This window comes from Tamandua tetradactyla, chromosome 9 (assembly GCF_023851605.1).
Source record: "Tamandua tetradactyla isolate mTamTet1 chromosome 9, mTamTet1.pri, whole genome shotgun sequence".
Taxonomy (NCBI): Eukaryota; Metazoa; Chordata; class Mammalia; order Pilosa; family Myrmecophagidae; genus Tamandua; species Tamandua tetradactyla.
The window spans coordinates 86833668-86856871 of record NC_135335.1 but is presented as its reverse complement, the minus strand read 5'-3'; the positions used below and the strand labels follow the sequence as shown (position 1 = coordinate 86856871).

The 23204-nt window shown below is 34.9% G+C and overlaps 1 protein-coding gene across 7 annotated transcripts in view; it reads right to left on the bottom strand.

Moving 5' to 3' along the window:
* Nucleotides 1–11405: 11405 nt before the first annotated feature.
* The window catches only part of NIPBL (NIPBL cohesin loading factor), a 230179-nt gene continuing 218380 nt past the window's right edge, over nucleotides 11406–23204 (bottom strand). For 5 of the 7 annotated variants that reach the window (XM_077116990.1, XM_077116996.1, XM_077116992.1 and 2 more), the window contains 5 exons: nucleotides 17698–17844; nucleotides 15787–16061; nucleotides 14287–14461; nucleotides 12942–13130; nucleotides 11406–12396 (listed from right to left, as the gene is read on the bottom strand). In XM_077116990.1, coding sequence (XP_076973105.1) covers nucleotides 12031–12396; nucleotides 12942–13130; nucleotides 14287–14461; nucleotides 15787–16061; nucleotides 17698–17844 — 1152 coding nt within the window. In that variant the 3' untranslated portion in view covers nucleotides 11406–12030. Of the gene's footprint in view, nucleotides 12397–12900; nucleotides 13131–14286; nucleotides 14462–15786; nucleotides 16062–17697; nucleotides 17845–23204 lie in introns of all 7 variants that reach the window. The other 2 variants (XM_077116995.1, XM_077116994.1) reach the window with 2 other exon arrangements.

The following is a 23204-nucleotide window of genomic DNA, read 5'->3' as shown; positions in this document are numbered from 1 at the left end:
CAAAATTAAACACTTTAGTGCATCAAAGAACTTCATCAAGAAAGTAAAAAGACGGCCTACACAATGGGAGAAAATATTTGGAAATGACATATCAGATAAAGGTCTAATATCCAGAATTTAAAAGAGATTGTTCAATTCAACAACAAAAAGTCAGCCAACCCAATTACAAAATGGGAAAAAGACTTGAACAGACACTTCTCAGAAGAGGAAATACAAATGGCCAAAAGGCACATGAAGAGATGTTCAACGTCCCTGGCCATTAGAGAAATGCAAATCAAAACCACAATGAGATATCATCTCACACCCACCAGAATGGCCATTATCAACAAAACAGAAAATGACAAGTGCTGGAGAGGATGTGGAGAAAGAGGCACACTTATTCACTGTTGGTGGGAATGTCAAATGGTGCAACCACTGTGGAAGACTGTTTGGCGGTTCCTCAAAAAGATGAATATAGAATTGCCATACGACCCAGCAATACCATTGCTAGGTATCTACTCAGAGGACATAAGGGCAAAGACACAAATGGACATTTGCACACCAATGTTTATAGCAGCACTATTTACAATTGCAAGGAAATGGAAACAGCCAAAATGTCCATCAACAGATGAGTGGCTAAACAAACTGTGGTATATACATACGATGGAATATTATGCAGTTTTAAGACAGAATAAACTTATGAAGCATGTAACAACATGGATGCATCTTGAGAACATTATGCTGAGTGAGACTAGCCAAAAAACTAAAGGACAAATACTGTATGGTCTCACTGATATGAACTGACATTAGTGAATAAATTTGGAATATTTTGTTCATAACAGACACCATCAAGAGATAGAAATAGGGTAAGATATTGGGTAATTGGAGCTGAAGGGATACAGACTGTGCAACAGTACTGGATACAAAAACTCAGAAATGAAAAGCACAATACTACTTAACTGTAATGTAATTATGTTAAAACACTGAATGAAGCTGCATGTGAGAATGATAGAGGGAGGAGGGCTGGGGACATATTGAAATCAGAAAGAAAGATAGATGTTAAAGATTGAGATGGTATAATCTAGGAATGCCTACAGTGTATAATAATAGTGAAATGTACAAGGTACAATTTTAAAAATGTTTTTGCATGAGGAAGAGCAAAGGAATGTCATTATTGCAGGGTACTGAAAATAGATGGTAATTAATATTTTAAAATGTCACCTTCTGTGTGAGACTAAAGCAAAAAATGTTTGTTACAAAATTTATATTTTGACTATTACATTTCCTAATATAACTTATGTAGATAGTTTGATTGAATGCCATAACTCCTTGGAATCTCAGGTAGGACATGAGATTTTGTTGGTTTATCCAGAGTGATGCCCCGATGAATCCCAGAGTTATTTGATCAGTGAGTGGAAAAGTATCTGTAAAGCCCCCCTCGGGGAGTGGTGAGAACGGGAAGAAATTCAACTTCCCCAAGCTGAATTCTTGATATTCTCACAAACAGTGTGGACAACCAAGGCTATAGGCAGAGCCCCCAGGCTTGGGGTTTGTTCACGTGAAACTTGGCCCCACAAAGAATAGGTCAAGTCTACTTAAGATTTGGGCCTAGGAGTCACCCCCAGGAGAGTCTCTTTTGTTGCTCAGATGTGGCCCCTCTCTCCAGCCAACACAACGAGCAGTCTCACCACCCTACCCCTCTCTACATGGGACATGACTCCCAGGGGTATGGACCTTCCTGGCAACATGGGACAGTGATCTTGGATGAGCAGAGACTCAGCATCAAGGGATTGAGAAAAACCCTAGAATAAGCCAAAAAGGGGAAGAGTGAAATGAGACAAAGTGCCAATGGCTGAGAGATTCCAAACAGAGTCGAGAGGTTATCCTGGAGGTTATTCTTATGCATCGAGTAGATATCATCTTGTTATTCAAGATGTAATAGAGAGGCTGGAGGGAACTGCCTGAAAATGTAGCACTGTGTTCCAGTAGCCGTGTTTCTTGAGGATGATTGAATAATGATACAGCTGTAACAATGTGACTGTGTAATTGTGAAAACCTTGTGTCTGATGCTCCTTTTATCTACCTTGTCAACAGACAAGTGGAATATATGGAATAAAAATAAATAATAGGTGGGAAAAAAATATGGTGCAGCTACAGAAAGGAATGTAGTCGTGAGGCATGCAACAAGGTGAATGAACCTTGAGGATATTATGTGGTGCAAAATAAGCCAGAAACAAAAGGACGAATATTGTATGGTCTCTTTTAGAAAATACTTACAAGAAATGGACGCCTAGATTGCAAGCTCTTATAGTAGTCACGTTTAGTCCTGAGCTTTAAGTGTTATTTCTAGATTCTGAGATGCTGTCCCATACGTGTATAACCTGGTATTTCTCTGGAACTTTGGGTAACTCTGTGACACTAAGACTCATCCTTGGAGTTCGGCAGCTCTGAAAGTCAGCATTGCTACATACGACAAGTGTTAAAGAAACAGAAAAAGAAAGCAGGCTTCATTTAGATATAAGAACAAAGCTGATCTGGTTAGGACTAACGTAAATCAGAAAATAGGGTAAAGGATGACAGAGTCTGTATTTTAGAACTTCACCTTCTCTTTGAGACCAAAGGAAGAGAGCTTTATTTTGTCTAAAATGTAAATTTTCTGTAGCACACAATCTAATTCAATCTATCTGGGTAGTTCATGTAAACAACCCAAAACACCTGGAGTCCAGAATGGCATTGGGGCTTGTAATTCTGTATAGTTTAATGTAGTACCTGGATACATCCCAGAGTGTGTTGGGCAGACAATTAAAAAATATTGGCAAAGTTCCTTGAAGGATTGGGGAAAAAACATGGAACTATTAAACTTTCCCACTTGGGAAACCCCGGATACTCTCAAACACTAGGGAATCTCAAGTTAATAGACCAAGCCCTTGATCTTGAGGCTTGTTTTATGAAGCTTATTTCTGTAGTAGAGAAGCTAAGCCCACCTATAATTATGCCTATGAGTCACTTCCAGAAAAGCTCTTCTGTTGCTCAGATATGGCTTCTCTCTCAGTCCAACTTTGCTAGGAAAATCATTACATGACATCCAGGCGTATGAGTCTCTCCTGGCAACATGGAACATGACTCCTAGGGTGAGCCTAGCCCTAGCACCGTGGGATCAACAACGCCTTCCTGACCAAAATAGGGAGAAGAAATGTAACAAAATAAGGTATCAGTGGCTAAGAAAGTTCAGATAGGAGGCTATTCTGGAGGCTACTCTTAGCCTAGCTTCATTTGGATATTGCTAATTGCCAAGGTTTGCCAAACCTCAACCATTTTTGTTAACCCTGAAGAACACCCACGGGTCTATCTGAGATCCTACAAAAGTTGCACACACTAGTTTACCTTTCAGAAACCTAAAACTTTCAGATGGTTCCTAGGCCAGGTAAATCCTCAAACCCAGAGGTGTTCTCTACAAGAACATCAAGCAGTTCCATCCTCCTATCCCATATTGTCAACACCCCTTTTCAACATGAAAAAAGTCAAAATGGGCATAACCCAAATATCTCTGAAGACTGGGAGAAGGATCAAAGGAAGAGGAGTTATAACAGAGAAGGTAGGATTTAACCAATAAGATCATTACATTGATAGTCTTTTTAGTCTCCAGTGTCTTGGAGTAGCTAGAAGGAGAAACCTCAGATCGTGGAACTGTAACCCATATGAAATTTTGAAATCTGTCCCATAACTACTTGTTAAAATGTATTTTGAAATTTATGGCTTTTTTTCTGTATATATATATTTCACAATAAAAGTGGTTAAAAAAACCCTAAAAAATGAAGAAAAAAGAATGAATTATATAAAGAGTACTCTTAAAGAAGCAGAGATGTCTATGTAGAAGTTAAATGAGCAAAATAGCAAAGCAATTATTCACTAACTATTCACTAAGGGAAAAATAAAAGTGTATGAAAAAGGAACTGTAGTCACAGTACACTATTTGGCTCTGATTCAACAATATTTCCAGAGTCTTATAGTCCTAAAATTCTCATTAAATATAATGTTATGCATATTGGTAGAGAGAGAAGGGGTATGAGAGCCAAATCCTTAGCATAAGAGAAAAGTCAATAGATCATAATGTAATTCAACATGTAAATTCTAGAGTTAATAAATTGTAACAGTATATTCTTTAAAAATATGGATATAAAAACCCAAAGAAAGAGCTAAATGAGTTCAAAGTGGTTTGCTTTATGAATAAGGACTGGATGGATAGAAGTAGGATAAGGGATTATTTCTTTGGATTTAATTATGAAAATTAAACTATTAAAAGGCTATCATTGGTGAATGCATGTGATTATACCAAAAGCCATTGACTGTACACCTAGGATGGATTGTAGGGTGTTTGACTAAAACTGCTAAAAAAAAAATAATGGCGGGCATAAAAAGTAAGGGATGTTTTGTTTTTTTCTATCTTTATTTCTTTTTTTGGAGTAATAAAAATGTTCTAAAATTGATTGTGGCAATGAATACACAACTATGTGATAAACCTGTGAGCCAATAATTGTATGTTTTGAATGATTATATTGTTTGCGAATATATGTCAATAAAATTGCAAAAGAAAAAGAAAAAAAGACTAACACTAACAGTTTTGGAATTACTTTGAATTGTTTAAAAGGCAGAATCTTAAAACATTGATTAACAGTTTTAAGCTCTACAGAAATCCACCAAGTAACTAGACTATTTTCCCCCTTTCAGTATGATGTCACATTTTCTGATTCCTTTCCTCAGCTCAAATCATGGTTATACCTCATGCTTCATCCTCCAAATGAACCAGGAGAGATAAGTCATGTTGTCTTCTGCGTAGATACTCAGAGTCATGTCTCATTCACAAAATCTTACTAAGGAAATTCATCCCTTTATCTCCTTATTACAATTTAAATGACAGCCAATTAAAGATATGTGACTTGACTCAACATTCTAAAGACTTTATAAATGTGGTGTTTTCTCTCTTTTCCACTACCACAACCATCCCAGCCCAAAGTTACCATCATCTGTCACCTGAACCATTGTGGCTCCCCCAGTGATTCTCTAAATTGTAGCCACTATCTTTTAAAAATGTAAATCTGATGTTCCCTTGTCCCACCCCTATCCATCTTAATCTTTTCAATGGCTTCCCACGAAGGCACTTAGAATGGGCTACAAGTGCTGATTTAGCTCTATTTTTTCAGATTTATAACTCTTTTCTGTCATTCACAGGAGCTGTGAAGCTTCTAAAGTTAATATGATTCTTCTTTCAGGGCTTTTGCAGATGCTGTGCCATCTGTTTGGACACACTCCTTGCTCCTCCTCCCTTCAGTTATTTTTTTCCTAATACTTCAAAGCTCAATCATCATGTCCCTAAGAATTGCTGGGAGCTAATAATGCTAATAATTTACCATTTTTCCTTAAACCAACACTATTGGAGCACCTATTGTATCTACTACGTCAGGCTTTATCTGATGATTAGTTTTATTTGGAGAAGGAAGGTTTTTATTTTCCCCAACTCCCTGCCACACTACATCTCTGCTACATACTCTCATTGTCTGCAACTTTCCCTTACAAGCATTCTTCTCAATTGTAATTTAAAAAGTGTGTAATAATTGTATACTTTTTGCTTGATGTTCTATCTCCCCCACTAGACCATAAGCTTATACCCAGTGTTCCCAGAATAGTGCATTGCTTACAGTAAGTACTCAGCAAATAGTTGTCAAATGATGGAACTTGTAAGAACTGTAAAAACAATGAATCAGTGTCAAATACAAGTTATCTCCAAGGCAAACAATTAGCTCAAGAAAGAAGGAAGAAGAATCCAATATTCTGGTTAGAAAAGGAGTGCTGATGCAGACTGATTCCTTGATGTCTTCAATGCCATATGTCACTTCTTCACTTTACTAATTCATTCAGAACCACTCTACCTCAGAAATCTTACACATCTTTTCTCCGATTATAGGATTCCATTTTCTACTTCTGCTATGTGCTTTACATTTGCTCTTTCACTTTAAGGAGACTTCTGAGCTTTGATGCCTTCATGTTCTCCCATCCAGCTCTTTAACTATACCTCTAACAAGTCTCCAAACCTAACTCAGTGACAAAGCTCCTATAAAACAATCATGTAGTATGGCATTACCACAATTCTCCACATTGTAGTGAATGGTCTTTCAGAACCACAACCTTGAATACATTGTACACTGTTTGAAGCCTTTCTGAACTCTTAAATGTGGCATTTTGGACACTTTAATACCTGCTTCAGTCTTGTTTCAGTACAATTGTCTCCCTGCCTGTCTTGCCACTGTACTATACAAGATTCTCATTCATTTCTCAATTCAACTGCAACCTGGTTTCTATTCTTATTCCCTCTGAAACTACTCTAAGGTCATCATTTTTATCCTGAATGGCAGATCTAAAAATAACTTTGCAGGGCGGGCCATGGTGGCTCAGCAGAGTTCTCACAGACCATGCTGGAGACCCGGGTTCAATTCCCTGTGCCCACACAAAAAAAACAAAAACAAAAAATTTTTCAGTCTTGATCTTACTGCTGCATTTCCTTTTTCCTCTCTATCACCTTCTTGAAACTCTAATCTCTTGGTTTCTGGATTCTCCTCCTTACCCTCTAATAACAAACTCATTTTCTTCCTGCTGTACCTTAAATGTTGGTTATCTCCACAACCCTCCTTTGGCTCATGTGCTGCTTATTCTACAGTTTATCTGCTCTTGATTCCCAAATATAGCCCCAGGCTTCCCCCATTAAAGTGTTATGCTTATATATTCCCACCTTCTCCATATAACTTGAATATTCCACAAGTACTCAACCTCAGCATATGTAAAATTGCACTTAGTCACTTCATCCTCGGTGAAGACATTTCCTTTCCCCCATTAGTCAATTGTCTTGCTATTTTTATCTCCTAAATACATCCTACAATTCTCTCTTCTTCCCTACCACCACTGTCATCCTAGTTCAGGCTCTCAACATCTCCTGGACTAGTGTCATCTACCTGACAACTCAAATCTGCTCTTTGTAGCTGCCAGAGCAAACTTTCATTAGTCCCTCGCCTAGTCCTTCAATTAAGCTAGATTAGAATTTCAGTTCTCAGAAATGCATTCTTAACCCTCCTTACAATTTGTATACTTATTACATGCATGCTGGCTCCTCCCACATACTACGCTGTTTCCGCTTTTAGAATCCAACCCCTCACCTCCCCACTTAGGCAAAAGTTCTGATGATCCAAATATGCACAAGATGATGATGGATTTAAAAAAATCAGCTACTATATAATATGCCAAGTGATTTTATTTACCAATCTTCATTTTACTCTTTAACTGTGGACACAGGTCTTCAAACTAAGTCTTCTGCCTGACTTCAAATTCAATACTCTTTCCCGTCAAGCTTTAGTCTTCTACATCAAGCCAATGTAAAAGATATAAGAAAAACAGCATACAACAAAATACTGCATTTTACCCTTCTCTGTTTATCTACAGAATTTAGTCATTAGGTAGCCTACATTCAAATCTTTACATGCAAGTGTATTAAGAGTCCCGAGGGATACTCTAGGTTCTGGTGCTAACTATCATGTTAACTCCTGGGGCATCACTTACCTCAGTTTCTCCTTCTTGTATGAAATAAGGGTTTGGCTTAGGACATTAGGTGCTCTTTCTTTTTTTTTTACATGGCCAGGCACCAGGAATTGAACCCAGGTCCTCTGGCATGGCAGGCAAGCATTCTTGCCTGCTGAGCCACCATGGCCCCGTTAGGTGCTCTTAACCTGTATTACATGAATTCCCAAAGCAGGCCATTTTTTAACTAGAATGGAGGCAACCACAGACCCCCTGAAATTGTATGCATAATTCCAGGTATGAATTTGTTCAGTTTTCTAAGGAGAAGTTTCATTAGATTGTCAAATGGTGTCACAAATTTCAAAGTGGTAAAGAATTAAATGTTGCAGATCCCTCATATTGTATGATTTTTATAAATAAACAGTAAAACTATGTAATATGGAGATCTGTTATTGGTTTAGGTTTTATGGCACATTGAGATAGATTATAAGGATGTTTTCCCTGCTCTTTGTTCCATGATCTGAATCTAATAAAGTCTAAATAAAAAATTCTAGGAAAGAAGGTAAACTTGGACTGCTGCTTCTTAGAGGAAGAAAGGCTAAAGTAAAGGGTAAAGATACTGAAACTATTTGATAAAGTAACACAAAATAACTTTTTATTTCCTATAAGGCTAGGAAGATTGTTTTTAATCAGGTGCCTGTACATTGTTCTAAGAACCCTCTATTTAAACTTCCATTTTCATACTTAATTCTTCTCTAATTGCCTGCTTAGCCATTCGTCAAGTCTAATTGCAAAGATGAAGAGACACATCACTATCATTGATGTCAGGTAAGTACTAACATGTAAAGATGAGATGTTTTACATATGAAATAATATGAAGTCTGGGATATGATTCAGAAACATATGGGAGGGGGAATGCATATCAATCAGGCTTGGATAGCAATTCAGAATGACTGAAACGGAATGATGGATACATGGGGGATGCCCAGAACAGAAAAGAAACTTTAATTTTAAAAACTCTTTTGGATAAGGAAAAAAATGCATGGGGGCATCACTCTTGAGCTATGAAGTCGTATGTAAGATGAATCTTTAAAAGGGTGGACTAGTGGTACTCATCTGATTGTTATGCAAAATACACGGTGATTTCTATGACCACTAGCCAATAAACTGTGGGAAATGGAATTTGTCAGTGACTATCATACTTAATTTGCATTCGATTATTTTTCAGACAGAATAAGACGTGTATTTAGAAAAATCTTCGAAGAAATAAAATCAGTAAATCAACTTTTGTGATAAATGCTTCCTATTACAAAAATTAGCCAGGGGATCAAACAAGCAGGAGTTTTGAACAGTGAAAATTACTATCACGTTTCAATTACATTATTATTTCAAATAGAAATCTAATGGGTTTTATATATTTGCAAAGTAATGCTACTCCAAATAAAAATCCATGCAGGCCACATGGATAATGGCAGTGGCAAGAATGAGTTATTTGTGCAACTAAAAAGCAGTGTGTGGAGCGGGGGTGGTGGGGGAGACCATACTCTTCTCTGGTTAGGTTTAATTTCTAAATATGAAAATATGACAAATTTGTTGGGCATGAAATCTACAAAAACCAGTTTAACTTACCTGTCATGAGACAGACTATGGACATGAAAACTACCTGTGCACTTCAATGACCTGCTAACATTTCAAATACTCAACATATCAATAAAATAAGCCATCTCTTTCTTTGTTCTAAAAGCAGAGCATTCTTTCTGCTAGAGATTACCAAATTCTATTTCTGCCATGTATATTTTGGTATGGACATTAAAAAAATATTCATTCCTTCATAAAATAATAAATGATTTAAATAAGAAAATACTAAATTTTCATATTAATATATTATATTAGAAAGGCAAAGAGGTACTCAACATTTTTATATCAAATATAACATATCTTCTTTTCAATACAAGTCAATATAACATAATATGGGTTACTACATTATCAACAAACTACAGATGAAGACAGAATTTTGTAAAACCCAAATAAACTTGAAAAGGTTGATTTTTGTATTTGACTGTCAAGGCCTTATTTTATTTAGTACTAAGACCTAAAAAAAAATCTTTGAGAAATCTTTTACCTTTTTGAAACCTTTGGGTTATATAAGGGAAAAAGACTTGAGTTATATCAACATTTGGTTTAAAATTACTAGATAAAATTTCTAAACTGGGAGTCAGATTTTCAGTAAATGGCCAACACAATTTTATTTATGACCCACAGAGGTAACAGCAGCCTTATGTGTGCCTACTTCCTAAAGTTTACTTTAAACAAGATCCCCAATTATATACTCAAGGATCCCTAAGGAACTGGTTTACTTTCAGTAAGGATCAGCTCCCTTAAAGCTTGATGTTCAATTAGTTTAATGAGAAGCTACTACTCCAACTCCAGATTTAAGTCTATTATGATACTTATTAGCAAATTACTGAATCCTGGTTAGCCTATTTCTTTATCTAAAAAAGCGGGATAAAATATTTAAGTAGCAGAGCTGTTGTGAGAATTAAATGATGGTATGCATTATAAAGGGCCAGGCACATAGCATTCAAAATTGGCTTTCTGACCGCCCCCCCACCACCATTTTTATTCTTTTGAACTTTTCTAGGTTGGATTTATATTCTCACATATATTTTTTCATCACTTCTTTTCTCTTACACATATATTATTTTCTTCAAAAGCAACTTCAAATCCTTTGTTGAATAAAAATTAGTATATATAAACAAACTCCAAAGGGGGTTAGAAAAAATCTAGTTTTGTTTCAAAGAGTTCACAAGAAAAGGGAACAGAAAACATACAATAAAACGGAAGAAAAAGTAGAGTGAGAAGAGATTTCCTTCAAGAAAACATTCTGAAAGAATTTCACATAGGAAATAGATCCTGAACAGTTAGTTTCATTGCGGTTTAATAGGTTTTCACAAAAAGGTACTTTGTGATGATGTCACTCTTCCTCACAAACGGAATAATACCTTAATTTATTTGCCAATGTCATAAAACCTAGCACTCTAGAAAGTTGAAATTTTAAAACAATGATTTAAAAAATAAGTACATATTCTTTTAAATAATTTGAGACATCTCATTCACTATAAATGTTAAGTATTATTATTTCTAAAATTATCAACTATGCAAAACAACTGATTATACACACCCCCCTCCTCATTTAGTCAAAACATGTTTGTAGTAACTAACAGATAAGGACAAACGTTTCCAAAAGATGTATAATAAAACTTTTAGAATAGAAAATGGATAAACATCTCAATTAGTAAAATTAATCCTTTTTTCCAGTATTAAAAAATAATTTGTGAAAAATGTAGTGTAATTATGAAGCGCCACACTCATTTCAACTCTGATTATTTCTAAGGTAACATGGCATAGTTTTAACTAAGAGAAATGCTGTTTCCCAAAATAGTGTGATTGTTACCCTTCCCCAATATTGATACCTTCCCCGAGGTTTAAAAAAATAAATATTACCATTGTGACATCATTAGAAAGAAATTGAAGCATACAAGGAATAAACTATAGTTTCTTTTTATATCAAAATGTACTCTTGAAAATGTGTTTGGCACAGTGCTAAATCATATATAGTTAATACTAAATATTGCAGGATACAATAAAACCCTGGAGTTAACTGTTTACACCCTCTTATGGGAATGAAAATAATAGATACCAATTATTCAGAAGTCAGCCTATACAAACTGTATAAACAATATTTTATGTTTTGCTTTGAAAACCAGTGATATAATAAATTTTACATAAAAGACTGCAAAATAATATAAATGGATTTAAACAGATCTTTACAATAAGAAATTCAAATGGAAACAGACAAGTAACAAAGAGAAGTAAAAAAATTTATTGCAGTATTTGCTCCACCAGATTGCCTGGGGATCCCTTTTCTTGTATAGTTTTCAGGGTGACCTAATACATCAAAATCTACATTTACAAAAACTCCTTCTGCAGATAGGTCATAGATACTGCATGCTTTTTTTTTTTTTTTTTTCCAACAGAATAAATTATATATCCAGGAGATTCTGCCATTTTACAGCCTGGAAAAACAATGCTTCCCTGGAAACTGGGCTAAGCTAAAGAAAGCCATCCGCTGCTAGGTTAGACTCCAAGAACACTTTATTAAGAACATTAACAGACTAATTTCCAACATTCACTTGTTTATTTTTTTTAAACAGAAAGTTTTTTTTCCAAGATATAAACAATTTTTGTTAAACTATAATACAGTGGGAGTAAAAATGAACTGAGAATCTGTTTCTGCTGCACAACAGCGAAGGGAGCTCCCACAAAAATGTTTGCCCAACATTTTCCTTCTTTTTTTGTTCCTGCATCCCAGGTTCCATTCTTACTCTTCATAAAACTGATTTTTTTTTTTTGCCAGAATGTTGATATTTCAAGTTTTTCTGCCTTTAAAAAAAAATTCCTGTAAATTTGGCTGCATGTACAAATTCATTAGCTGGAAGTCCCATCCTTGGCGGCATACAGGGATCGTAAAGTCTGAACAACTTTATTAGTCAGCTTATTAGCACTCGTTAGAGCAATTTTTTTGTAAATAATGTCTGACTCTTTAATAGTGTCTACCCAAGGCACCAGTTTGCGGCCATCACGGCGCTTAGCCTCAGTCCAGGAGCCACTGTAGGAGCCTGCCATCCACTGAACACTGAAGCCATTGCTGGTTTTCTGTACTACTCTTGCAATTTGTGGTCGATCTTTGTACTTTGGACAGCAAATAGCGATGACATCCATGACGTCAACACTTTCATTCAGCTGTGCTGCCAACTCCGTAGAGTCTGAATTTCGTTTTGACCTTCTCAATGACTAAAACATTGGGAGGGGGGAAAAAAGACCAAGTGTTACACAAAAGAATTTTAGTGAAATTATTGTTTTTATTGCTTTTAATCCCTTGACGCCGGGAGTTGGGATTTCCCGGCACGCTTCCATTGCCGGCAATGAGACGCACCGTGACCGCCAGCGCCAAGGGGTTAACATATACTTGTAAAACCATATAACTCTTCATTTGTACCCGTGTTTTTACTCTTATTGATATATAAAATTATATATACATATGAACCATAAAGCTACATAAAACTTAGCAACAATAAAAAGGATAACACACATTAATACAATCCAAAGAAAAATTAATAACCCTTTATATGCTGGATAAATCTCATTTTTTTTATTGTCTTTTATGTTAAACTTTCTACAAAAGGATGTATAAATGGTTAAGTAGAGAATCTCTATCTACAAAATGTTCTCTCGTATTACATTACTTTGTATACATTTAATAGACTGACATATATAAGCACATAAAAATCATTTTACGTAATACGCTGCGAAATACGTTGACTCCTCCTCCGCCTCACCCCTGAAGTGCCTCCTCCTCTATCCTCCCCATCACTTTCATCATCTTCTGTCTCTGCTGCTGCATTATTTTTAGGGCTGCCTCCTCCAAGCAGCGAGGTAATTGCTTTGTTCCGAGCATTTGTGCTAGCTGACACCTCCCCTTCCTCTTCTTCTTCATCAGGGTCCAGATGTTCCATAAGAAGTTTGAACTACAAAAAGTAGATAATAGTTTAGAGCTTTAACTAAATATTTTAAACAAAACTGTCACATTCCTAAATGTTTTCTATGGCAGCAGTTTACTGTGGAAGAAACAGACTTTAGCTATTATCCATGTGGGATGGCAAATATTTTTATTAAGTGGACAGATAGTAAACATTTTTGGCTTTGCAGGCCATATAGTCTTTCTCACAACTATTCAGTTCTGCCATTATACTATGAAAGCAGCTATAAACAACCATAAATGAATGGGCATGTGCTGTATTTCAGTAGAGCTTTAGTTATAAAAACTGCAGTGGGCTGGACTGGGTCCACAAGCCAGTTTGCTAACTCCTGGTCTAAGTCACCAAGCAACCAGATGATTAATAATTAATGACAGACATCATTTAGTTCTCTGCTTTCTGCAAAAATAAAATGATACAAGAGGAAACAATAGATGTTGAAGAAGTTTAAATGTGAACTAAAATAATTTTATATTTTTCAATTTCAGGGTATAAGGTTTTACAAGGTCTATGAATAATATGAATACCATTGTGTAGATTTCATTCTTGGTCACATAGCTTATATTAGTTATGCTCAGCTCTCTGCTTAAAATAGATAAAACTATGAAGTTTTATTTTTAAGGACAGTCCTTTCAAGACATTTTAAAAACACTTTATATACATCCATATACCCATATCCACATACTTGTTAATGGGTATATAAACAAAAGATATACAAATATATACTTGTATTACTCACGTAAGACTACATGAAATACTAATAATATTAGATGTCAGAAAAGAGAGGAAAAGAGTGGTTAAGTGGAGGTAGAAAGATGCCTTTTCACTGTTTTCCTTTATGAAATATAAACTGTGTAATCCATTGACTTAAAAAAATAAACACACAAACACTTTCCTAAAAACTTTCATTTTGGCTAAAATAAAAATTTTTGTGGGCTGATACTCTCTAAGAAAAATTAATAACGATGCAGTGGGTGCAATGGGAAAGGCAAACTTAAAGTAAGTGGTTAAAATGATCTAAGAGAAAAAGAATCTCAACAGTTTATGAAGCTACATGTAATGTAAAGGAGCTAGCTATCTCCCAAAAAAGAATTTATTTTCTATAAAAATATTTGAGAAGAAAATATATTTTGGTTTTACTACTCACATCTAGATACTGTTTTACTATATTCCTCTTCACATCTTCAGTGATTTTAGAACTAGCCATATCACTCCGCAGGAAGTCCAGTGTTTGTTTGGGATGAAAATGAACTCCGGTTTTCCGGTTAATTGCTTTATCATATACTTTTGCAGATTCAGATGGAGAATATTTCTGAATTTTACTGGTTTGGGAAAACAAAGCCATAAAATTAAAAAAAAATTTCAGGCAGTTATATTTAAATTGTAGTATTCTGGTTAAATTTTACTTCTAATACTTAAACTTATTTGTCCCTACAGATGTCAACCAGTGGACCTGGACAGAAAATAAACTTAATTTTTAAGATGGAAGTAAACACATAAAGTCAAAGATTAAAAAGAATAATATTCTTATTTTTAACACTATTTGACTTGAATAGAGACATCCAAATGATAACAATGGAGAAAAGATACCTGGATCTATGGAAGCAACATATGTGGAGAAATTCAGTCATTCTTTCTAAAAAATGAAATTAGATTCTCATGTCTATTTTTTGATACTGAGATTGTGATTTTAGGGCAATTTTAATACAATGATTACTCAATACTAGGTTTATTTCCTTCTGTTTTTTTGATACCCTACTATTCATTCTCACAGCAGCCAGCATGGTTGTTTACAAACCTGTTTCAGATTATTAGCAACTCTACTTAAAAATTTTCCCAACTCTTCAGCTGTGCCCTCAACACCTTACAAAGTTTAAATTACTTTGAATTTGTTGTCAACACTGAACATTAAGACATTAAACATAAAATCAATTTTTAGTTTCTTTTGAAAAAAATGGAAGCTCTGGCCACACTGGGCCCATTGTCTACTACGGCAACAATCTCATGAAAACTTGAGTAATGTATGGCCTTTCATACGAAACATGCTCTTTCCAGTTTGCCACTGACTTTCTACTAGGTTCACTTCACTCATTTCATTGCCTGTTCCCTATAAACATTGGATTTTGTGATTCCTAATTTAAGGGTTTAAAGAATATGAAAAAGTCAAAATTGTATGGATGCAGACAAAAAAGAGATACCTGTAGTGATAAATGGTGATTAAATTCACAATAATTAGTACTTTTTCTATCTCTTACTTACAGAATAATTTATAGTCTAGTTAGGTTCTGTTAAAGCTCAGCCTAGTTGGTCTGCATCTGTTCCTATTTCACAGCTCTTTAACAACTTAAATATGCAAACCATTTTGAGATTAGACCGACTCTCTAAAAAGGCCTTTTAAGGATATGAACAAAATAAGTCTTTTAATTTGAAATGAATTATCACAAATGTAAATATATTCCCTCTCTTTAATAACAGAATGGATACCTTGTGGCTTATTATATAACAAATACCATATAAAAATAAAAATGAATTTCTTTTCTTTATAAAAAATCTTTTACTATTAAGATAAGCACATGATCAAAACTGGGGTTCATATTTATGTATTATTTGAATAAAATTTTTTCTCTTATTGCTTATATAACCTTACCTATCAGAAAATCCACAGAGATTCTTTAAATGTTGTTTTAACATCAGAAGCAATAAAATACCCTGGGATACATTTGCAAACTCAATTAAAGGAGCTGAATTTTCTGGCAAACATTTCATCACTGAATTTATATCATCTTCTGAATCTGAATCTGAATCTGAATCTACACGTTTCCGTGACTTCCGAGGCCTGGAAATTTCTTCTTCACTTTCACTTGACTCATTTTCCTTAGCAGGTGATGGTTTTCTTTCTTTCCTTTTATCCTTTACCATAGACTGAAAGGAAGAGGAAATTATTCTATATGAAAAGACTAAAAACAAAATATCAATAACAAATTTACATATGCTCCATTCAACAGAAGGTTTTCCCTTAAAAGGCATCCTTTAATATTTCATGTATTGAAGCCTCCTGACTTTCTATAAACAACTACAGATTGAATGAAGGGCAAATTAGGTTCCAAGGCTAAATAAAACCATACATAATACCAAATCAAAAAACAAATAACTTTTGAAATAATATTCAAAGGGAAACAATTTTCTGAGAAGATACTAATGAAAAATAACTTCACAATTAAAGTATCGATTTGGTACATAGGTAAGCCATAATGGAGGAAAAGCAGCAATTATAATTGAATTGAGGAGAATGCTGAAGGCTTGAACATCTTCAGCTTCCATCAAAGTCCCCCTTTTAAGACCTTTCCAGCAAGATAATACCAAAATAATATATGATTTCATTTCTTTGTATTTTAGGAAACTGTTAGTTCTTAGAAACAAACAGAATCAGCTGACTGGGTTATTTAAGAGGGGGAATAGACCAGGTTATAAAGGCAATTTTTTAAAATGCAACCCCTTAAGGAATAAAATAGGAGAAAATATTTACAAGTGTATCTACAACAGTAAGTAAAGCAAAATAAGAAAACATAAAAATACTTGAAAAATTATTAACATCTCAAACTTCAACGCGTATATTAAACCCTTAGGGATTTTGTTTAAAATACAGGCTCTGTTTTAGCAGATCTGGGGAGCGGGGGACTGAGGTTCTACAGTTCACTCAATCTCAAAGGTGAAGCTGGTGAGCTGATCTTCAAGAAGCAAGGATTTAGATACTTCTATAATTCCAGACCTTTGGTATTTAAAATAATTTCCCTGATTTACTAGTTTGACAAGTCTGGGTCTTGAGCACTATGCTTTGGTAAAATGAAATATGCAGATCTCAATCAATTTATAAAGAATTTACTGAGGGCCTATATATGTTCAGTTATACACCAGATGCTTTTATAATTAAACCAATTACATTTCCTCCTAAAAATTATGACAGCAAATACGTAAGGTTTATAACAAGAAATCTAGTAAAGATTTGGGGAACACAATAAGCTAATTTCATTATGATGATAGTGTTGAGGGAGAATATCACTAATGTTATCAGTTTTCTGGTAAGTAAGCAATATACATATATATTTTCATGTGTACTTTGTGATCTACAGTGCTACCAGATTTAAAGGACAGCAAGATGCTTTAAAAAAGGGTTTAAATGAATATATGAATGGACACCAAACACTAAAGGACAGTGCTTAAAGTGAGAGAAATAAAGAAGTGGGATGGCATGTCAATAGAACAATTCATAAGTATGTTGTATGTATGTATGTGTATATGTATGTATGCATGTGCATATGTATAAGGTTCACCTAAATCATAAAGAAATGGAATGTTTTCTCCGGTCTTTCAGAATAGAAATGAAATGGCAACCCACTTCCTCTACCCATTTTAAGTACTGCCCAGATTTCAGTAAGTTCATTTAAAAGGTTTTATATACCTGTGAAAAGAATAAAAAGTATAATGACAAACAAAACAGTGGAAATAGCATGCCTGCGCTTTGACAGATGCATTAAGAATAGTAATGTGTGTAACTTACCTCCTTGAATGACTGCAGTAGGTTACTACCAGAAACTGAGAGTGTAATGTCTATATGATGCATTATAAACAACGGCTCTTCCTGTGTCTGGTATGGAAAACAGGCTAGATTGTCAGCTATATACAAGAGCATATTCACTTCTGTTTTCTGTAAATTTTAAAAAAAGGTACATATATTTAGAGGATAATCTAGAAATCCATCCAAAAAGCTCTTTTAGAAAAAATATTACAGGGCACTTTCACCTCAGTTAATGTTTCAGAGAGAGACGTAAGAAAAAGGAAAGAGGGGGAACAGAGTTGGATTTTATAAAATAATCAATCTTAAACGCATTTTATAAGATTTCATAATGACTTACACCAGACTGCTACAAGAGGGAAGAGGTGAAATTTTTTAGTGCACCCAAATGAAATTCCCTGAAGTTTTCTTAGACAGTTTATAGGATCTTTATGATAAATCCATACCACATCAATTCATAATTATTTATAATTGTGCTTCTAAGAGTTTAACCCATATGGAGATCAGTTACACACAGTTACTATTCTGCCCTCAAAAATAAGTGGTACCTAGGGTACTAAAATGTGGGTTTAAACTCCGCCCCCCCAAACTTATGTATCCATAAAACAATTGTCAGTTTCCTCTGTATATGTTAACTTAAGAATGTTAGAGTGGTTGGTTTTGACAGTGCTATTACAGTCTCACACTATAAAAACTCTGAGGTAGGCAATATTTAAGAGAAAAATAATGGTTATTAGTAGTAACCTAAACAGAGACTACCAGCATTTCATGATCACAGAAAATATAAATAGAAAGGAATGTTAATGGTCAAAATCTTTTAAAAATGTACAGCCGAAAAAAAAAAAAAGAGCAAGAGAGAGAAAAAAGAAAAAACACCCTTTCCCACCAATCTCTCTTCCCCTGGAATCCAACACAATACACAACAGCAGCAACAGTAACAAAAATCCCATAGGATAGAAGGAATATATCTGTTGTTAATATTCCTAAGACTCTCACTCCATTTTTTATTTAAAAATATGTATTGGTCCTCCCACAGAAGCTTTCAACAACCAGCAAGAACTGGCAGAAACATTTTTATCAGAGCTTCAGAAAACAGAATCCCACTTCCAGAGGGAAAAGAGTAATAATCCTCATGTACATACTGGGAACACATATGTCTAGCTCATGTGTCAGCCTGAGGGATGCACCATCCCACAATTTACCCTGTGTGATGAAGGCTGCTCATATGGCTCTTATACAAAATGCTATGGGAGAGCAGTCAAGTCATTGATGCCTGGGGCAAGGGATTGTTGGCTGTTAAGACAAACACTGCAGTGCCCAGGACCTTGAGGAAACAGTTTCTAGGGATTAGGGGACATCTGTATCTATGTAAAGTGGGAAATTCCTAGGGCCATAGGCACATGCCCAAGACAAGATTCAAGAACAGAAAGGGTCAGAGAGGCCTCTGCTTTGGCCTGTAGCCACTCTCTAAACTCACCGTATGGATAAGCTCTAAAGGAGAGCTCTCAGACTACTCAATCTTCAAAGAATGGGAAAGGAGTTTTCTTTTGTTGTTTTTAACTCCTGACATTCAAGGAAAGCTCTGTCATAATAAGAACTGTATACAAAACTTAAGGAACAAATACCTCAAAGTTTAAATTTCAGTGATAACATTTTAAAATATCAAAATATCCAAGTTTCCACAAAAGATTAGAATACATAAAAAGAAACAGAAAGTAATGGTCCAGGCAAAGAAGATGATGATCCATTAGAAACCACTGATGAGGAGGACGAGAACTGGGATACACCAGACAAGGATGTTAAGAAAATGGTCCTAGAACTAAAGGGAAAAACCACATGGACAAAGAAATAAAGGAAAACAGGAAAATGACAGAGGAACACAAAGAGAATAACAACAGAGATTGAAATTATGAAAAGGAACTATATACTGAGCAGAAGACCACAGTAACATTAATTTAAAATGCCCAGAGGGGTTCAACAGCAAATTGGAGCAAATAGAAGAACATGGAGTTAAAACAATTGAAATCATCCAGCCTGAGAAAAAGAAAAGAAGAGAATGAAGCTGAATGAAGAAAAGTAAACAGAAAATGAGAACCTGTGGAACAGTACCAGTATACCCTGTACGGGAGTTCCAGGAGATTAAAAAAAAAAAAAAAAGAGGGAAAGGGGCAGAGAGGAATAGTCAAAGAAATACTGGCTAAAAATTTCCAAAATTTAACTAAATACATGAAGACACATATCCAAGATGCTCAACAAAATCCAAACAGGAGAACAGGAGAAATCCAAAGAGACTCACACTGCAGCATATTATATCAAACTGTCCAATACCAAAGATAGAGAGTGAATTCTGAAAGCCGTAAGAGAGAAGTAATGTGTCCTATACAAGGGAGCCACGTGAAAATTCAGTGCCAATTTCTCATCAGAAATTATGGTGACAGAAAGGAAACTGGACGACATATTTAAACTGCTGAAAGCAAAAAACTGCCAAATAGGAATTCTATATCTGGAAAAAGCCTTTCAGAAATGAGGACAAGATTATGACATTCCCAGATAAACAAAAACTGGCAGAGTCTGTTACCACTAAACTGGCCCTACCTGAGCTGCTAAAGAGAATTCTGCAGGTTGAAAGGAAAGGACAACAGACAATAGATTGAAGTTGCATAAAGAAATAAAAGATCTCTGGTAAAGGAAAACATGTAAAAATAAATGCTATTACTCTTGTGTTTTTGGTTTGTAACTCCACTTTTCCCCTTCTTATCGGATCTAAAAGGCAAATACATAAATGCAAGAAATCAGTGGTTTTGGACTCATAGTTGTATAAACATGTAATATGTGACAAGAACTACATAAAGGTGGGGAGTGGAGAGATAGAGGAACATAGCTATCAATGCTACTGAAGTTAAGTTGATACCAAAGCAAATAAGATTGTTATGGATTTAGGATGTGAAATTTAAGCCCTATGGTAGTCACAAAGAAAATACTGGAGAGTATATAAACTCTTAGAAATTAGAGTACTGACCGCCAGAGGTGGAGGCAGTAGGAATGGGAAGTTAATGTACAATGGGAAAAGGTTTTTGTATGAGGAGATGGGAAGTTTTAGTAATGGAAGGTGGTAAAGGTACTGCAACACTGTGAATGTGATTAATCCTACTGAATGCTATGCTTGGGAGTGATTGAGATGGGACAATTTGAGTTGTGTATATATATGTTCCCACAATAAAAAAAAAAGAAACAGTGACTTAAGAGACAGTGTAAAGTAAACACAATATATAATCCTGGACGGGATCTAACAAGGGAGAACAAAAAGCTTTAAAGGACATTATTGGGACATATGAAACAACTGGAATATAGACTGTAAGCTTTATGTCACTGTTAATTATCTAGAACTTGATAATTATGCTTAATATGGTTACATAAATGAATATCCTTGGTCTAAATGTACATAGCAGTATTAAGTGTCTAAGAAGTATGATGTATATACCCTACATTCAAGTTTTCAGACAAGAACTGGTAATAAGATAGATAATTGGATAGCTATAAGTGAAAGATAGTTTTAATAATACAGGAAATAGAGCAAAATGTTAAAGTTGGTAGATCTGGGTATCTGGAAGGGGTTGTTTGGAGTATGCTGGAGTTCTCTATATGGATTTGTATTACTTTTATAACTGTCCTGTAAGTACGAATGTATTTCAAAATAAAAAAATTTAAAAAGAAATAGCTATCAACACCTCTATGCTAAAACTGCAGGAATGAAGACAAAGAACCCTACCTCATCAATTAGTTTTAAGACTATAATTTATAGTTTTTTTTCCCTTGTAAAACTGAAAATGTTCAGGACTCCTCTGAATAAACTTTTTAAAAACTCTGAAATTCTTCAACTTTGGCCATAAAAGTCCTACATTGCTCCTTTCAAAATCAAACTTCTTAAAAGAATAGTCTAGAGCAGGTCTTCTGGTGTCTCCTCTCACTCCCCCACACACTCTTTAATTCACTGAAATTATGCTCTTGTACCTCACTGCTAGACTGTTTCTGTCCATACGGTTCACCAATGACCCCACCCTATTTTTTTATTTCTTAATTCTCCTTGACTTCTCAGGAGACTGAGAAGCATTAAAGCATGACTTTACTATTCACCCTTTCCTTCTTGAAATCTTTTTCTTCAGCTTTCTCTTCTTAGCTCTTTGACATTCCTCCTCTATGCCCTCTGCAAGTCAACTACCTTCCAAACTGCCTTCAGCAACAGTCCCACTATTCTTTTGGTTGCTCAGGATAAAAACATTCCAGTTATCTTTGGACTACCTTTATACAGTCACATTTCCTATATTCTTTCCTTACAATGTTTATTTATTTCCTTTTGTCATAATAATAGATCAGTCTCTTAGTACCTCAAACATGAAAACATACGGACAAATGTATGTTTCTAAAATGCTCTTTGATACCTGTTCTCATCACTTTATTCAAACCCTCTCACTGGTTCTCCCTTTGCCGACTGGATCCTTTGTAAACTATGCCTTACAATGACCTTTCTGCTCAAATCAAATAATAATCTACTCATTATATCTCATGCATTCTTATCTTTGTACATTTATCCATGTTTACTCCTGACTACAACATCTTCCTCCCCTGCTTTACATATAAGATCCATCCCATCTAGGCCTTCAGAGATTTGTTGTTCTTCTGACAACCTTGGTGAAAGAAGGCAGGAGAAAGGATTAGATTACAAGACCACTTTTGCATGCTGAGGTGGCAGAACATCCAGCTCATGAACTACTGCAGGCAGTGAAGCCACATGGGAATGAAGCTCAGGAGAGAGATAAGGACTGGCCCAATATCATCTATACAATGCATCTGGCACTCAGGATAGGCTAAACCTTAATTATTATTTATTTCCTTTATTATGTCTTATCCCCCCCCAACTAAAGGCAAGCTCCTTTAAGGGAAGATATGTCATACCATTCTGTATTTCTACACGGTGTCCTATACACAACAAAAGCTTAATATTGATGATGATATGATGAAGATGGTGATGAAGATTAAATTAAATACCTGGTATTTCTGGAACAGATGTTTGTAATATTTATTCACTAGATCATATACCAAAAAGTAATACTTGGAAAAAATGAAAAGTTCAGTAAGGAACCTATATTCTGCACATTTTAATTCTGCTTTATTACAAAAAATCTGGTGTTGGTATAGCAACAAAGTCAAGTTAACAAGTGATAAAAATGAGAAAAAAATTTATTTTGTTCTTTTTAAAGCTACTACATGCATAGACTAGTCTGTAAGCTCTATTTAGATAGAGACGAAATCTGTCATATGTACTGATTTATCCCCAAGCTAGAACAATCCCAGGCACACAGCAGGTGCTAAATAAATATTTGTGTAAATTGAATGAATAAATTAAAAGAATAAGAGGTTTTTTATTTTCTTAGCTCATGGTCCTGGCCAATATGCCTTGTTGTGCAATAGCCTAAAGGGTTAAATTTGTATTT